This window comes from Tursiops truncatus, chromosome 3 (assembly GCF_011762595.2).
Source record: "Tursiops truncatus isolate mTurTru1 chromosome 3, mTurTru1.mat.Y, whole genome shotgun sequence".
Taxonomy (NCBI): Eukaryota; Metazoa; Chordata; class Mammalia; order Artiodactyla; family Delphinidae; genus Tursiops; species Tursiops truncatus.
In genome coordinates, this window is record NC_047036.1 from 109,081,709 (window position 1) to 109,084,711 (window position 3,003).

Below are 3,003 nucleotides of genomic sequence, written 5' to 3' on the forward strand. Positions count from 1 at the left end.
TGTCCCCACTCTGCCCAGTGACCTGCCTGTCTCTTAGCCTCCTTTGCAAGATGAGGAGATACCTTGTAATTTTTTTTTTCCAAGTTTCACTGATTTTGAGTACTAAAAAGTGATGAATAAGTCTGTGGTTTGCTATGGAGGTTCCATGTCAGATAAAGATTCTTCTGAAGCCTGCCCGCCACACCCCCGCTTGCCCGCGGCACGGGCCTGCTGCATAAAAGACGGCGGCTGTCTCAGACACTTCATAATGCCACGAAGGACCCGGACAAGACAGAATCCATCCTGCCAGCCCAAACATGCGCAGCCTCCCCATCCTGCATTGGCTCCTGTTCCTGCTCACACTTCACACCCCTCAGGCACAAGGGGCACCGGTCAAGACACCAGGAACCCAACAATGCTATGTACTCAACCTGATCCGGGAAATTATAAATGAGCTAGACAAGCTACCTGTGGCTTCAGAAGTGAGTAGCTGGGATAAGGTTGGCAAGGGGCAGGGAAGGGCTGGCAGGTGCCTCAGGCCAACAGGACTCATGGGCTCTCTCCCTCTGCCCCTACAGGACTTCTTGAACTCAAACGAAAAGAGGAGGCTGATGGTAAGAGTTCAGCCCCACACATGGGTGCACTTGGGTGGGTCCCCATTCACCTCCTGCCTGGGTGACCTCAGGCATGTCACTTCACCTTGACTAGCTTCGGTGTTTTCATCTGTGAATAGGGTTAACAGCACCTGTCTCAGTGGGGTTGTTGTGAGGATTAAATGCACTGTGTGTCAAGTTCCCAGACCAGCCTCTGGTGCTTAGCAGCTGCTCAACACATTTCCCCCGTCATGGCTATAATAATGAAAATGATTTCTTTTTAAATTACAAAATGAAAAGGCAGTTCTAGATGAACAATATCACAGGTTTTAAGCTCAGTTTTCAGTGGAGCATCCTCTGGGCTGGCAGACTAAAATTTCCCTCAGGACCATGTTTGCTTCCCTCCTTTTCCTTGAATAATTGTCGTATTTTCAACTCTGATCAGCCCTAGTTATCATCATTTATAGCTATTTTTCCTAAAGTGGTTATCTCACTTTTGCTTGCATGGCATTATTTGGGTAAAACAAGAGATGGAATCTCTCCTGAGTTTACTGGCCATTTGTATTCCCCCTCTCTTAGGCACTCACAGTTCACACACTGCACCCGTTTCCATGCTGGGGCCTCTGTGACTGTCTTCCTGATTTCTAGGAGCCCTTAATTCAGTCAAGGCCTCTTGCTGCAACTATTTCCCTTGGCCAACCCTTTGCCTTTTTAGAGCCTGTTTTGGGAAATTCTTTCTCCCCAAGTGCAGAAAGATCCACCCAGGCCCTTCATGCAGCTCACAGGAGGCTCGGGATGTGGGTGACATAAGGCTTGCCTGGGGTGTGCACTCACCTCTAGGCCTGTGCCCTTCAGAGCAGTTCAGGGACCCACCTGGGGCAAGAAGGGGACAAGGAGGGGATTGTCCAGGGATGTCCCTGAAAGCACGCTTGGAAAACTGTGGGGATGACTTCAGCCCAGCCATGGGAAGGACACTCTCCAACCTTTCCCCACTTACATGAATGCTTTGTCCCCTTAGAAAACAAGGCTCTGGATGTCAAACCTGGAAGAATTCCTGACATTTGCCACAAATTCCCTTGGAGAGGATTCGAAAATCAAGAAAAATCTTAAGGTATGTGAAGCTGTCAAGGGTTTTGTCATTCCTGCCTTGGCCCTGCCCTGCCTCTGGGGAGGAGGGTAGCAGGTCCTGCTTCTTTTCCAGCCAAGTCTCTGACTGTCTGCTTCGGTCTCTTCCCACAGGAAATCCAGCCAATCCTGCCCACAACCACGTCCACGGTAAGTTGCCCCCTAGATGTCCCTGCAGGTGATGCCCTCAGCTATGACCTGACCCCAGCCTGTCATCCACCTTCCAACCTGGCTCCATCTAATGCCACCTTCTTGGTTTCTTCACAGGAAGAGCCAATCCTTATTGAGAAGGATAACTTGGGTGATTTCCGGGTGAAACTGAAGGAATATCTGTCTGCCATTAGAGACTCTCTGAATTGTAAGAACACATAGAGCCCTAACGTCTGAAGTCGGAAGCTCAGCTCCCTCTCTGGAGCCTCGGAACGTCAGTAACAGCAGATGTCCTAAGTTTCTTGGATGTCTCTCGCATAGTCCGGGACTGGAAGAATTTCATTTTCTCCTGTGGAGTCAGACTAATTGTTAATTACCTAATTCCTGAAATGTGCAGCCCCCATTTGTCCTTCTGTGATTATTCTCATTTTTATTTTATTGAGACTATTTATTTATGTATTTATTTATTACCTTGTGCAATGTGAAGGGTATTTATTTTAGCAGAGGAGCCATGTCTTGCTCTTTCTGAAAAAGATTCAAGATGGGGACTTCGGGGCATGTTCATTTGTACCTCAGGTTTTAAACTGGTTTCTATACATCTGTGAAAATAAACCACACTTTCTGAACAAATGCTTTGTTGCTAGTGTCTCATTTTTACTCAGGTCTTAGTAACTCTCTTGCCTGATGATTTAACACACCTCCCTACCACCAGATGGGCCTGGAACCCACACCCTGGCAATCTGTGGTCCACTGGGGAGCCAGATTGAGTTTTAGAAAATGCAAATATGACCATGTTGGTTTATACTTCATTTTCCAGTCCTCAGGGTCTTCTGGACCTTGTCCAGATCATTAGGGTAGCATAAAAGTCCTGGTTCCATCCAGTGCTTCTATGTCCTTTCTCCCACAGCTACCTACCTCCTTGATGCTCCAGGTAACAGAAGCGCTGTGGCTTCCTAGAGGAACCACACACCTTGCTTCCTACCTCTAAACCTTTACCCACACTGTAACCTCAGCCTCACATGCCCTGATCCTGACTCAACATGCCCAGGTTCATTTAAAGAAGCTGTTAACTACTTGAAGTAACAAGTAACACTCTGATTACTTAAAGAGCCCTTTTCCAGCACGTTTTCTAATGCATAGTCATTAAAGGGATGAA

General features: G+C 47.5%; 1 protein-coding gene across 1 annotated transcript; it reads left to right on the forward strand.

Moving 5' to 3' along the window:
- Nucleotides 1-289: 289 nt before the first annotated feature.
- Nucleotides 290-2,544, forward strand: LOC101316288 (interleukin-3). Its single transcript, XM_073801833.1, has 5 exons — nt 290-627; nt 713-732; nt 1,591-1,683; nt 1,812-1,847; nt 1,965-2,544. Exons 1-5 carry the CDS (start codon nt 297-299, stop codon nt 2,067-2,069), a joined length of 585 nt encoding a protein of 194 aa, XP_073657934.1. The 5' UTR covers nt 290-296; the 3' UTR covers nt 2,070-2,544.
- Nucleotides 2,545-3,003: the final 459 nt, after the last annotated feature.

Bases quoted from the DNA above. Each gene is read 5' to 3' on its own strand.
- LOC101316288 (XM_073801833.1), top strand. From the start codon at position 297: ATGCGCAGCCTCCCCATCCTGCATTGGCTCCTGTTCCTGCTCACACTT. The intron at 628-712 runs GTGGGTCCCCAT...ATCTGTGAATAG, and splicing joins CCACACATGGGTGCACTTGG to GGTTAACAGCACCTGTCTCA. The intron at 733-1,590 runs GTGGGGTTGTTG...TTGTCCCCTTAG, and splicing joins GGTTAACAGCACCTGTCTCA to AAAACAAGGCTCTGGATGTC.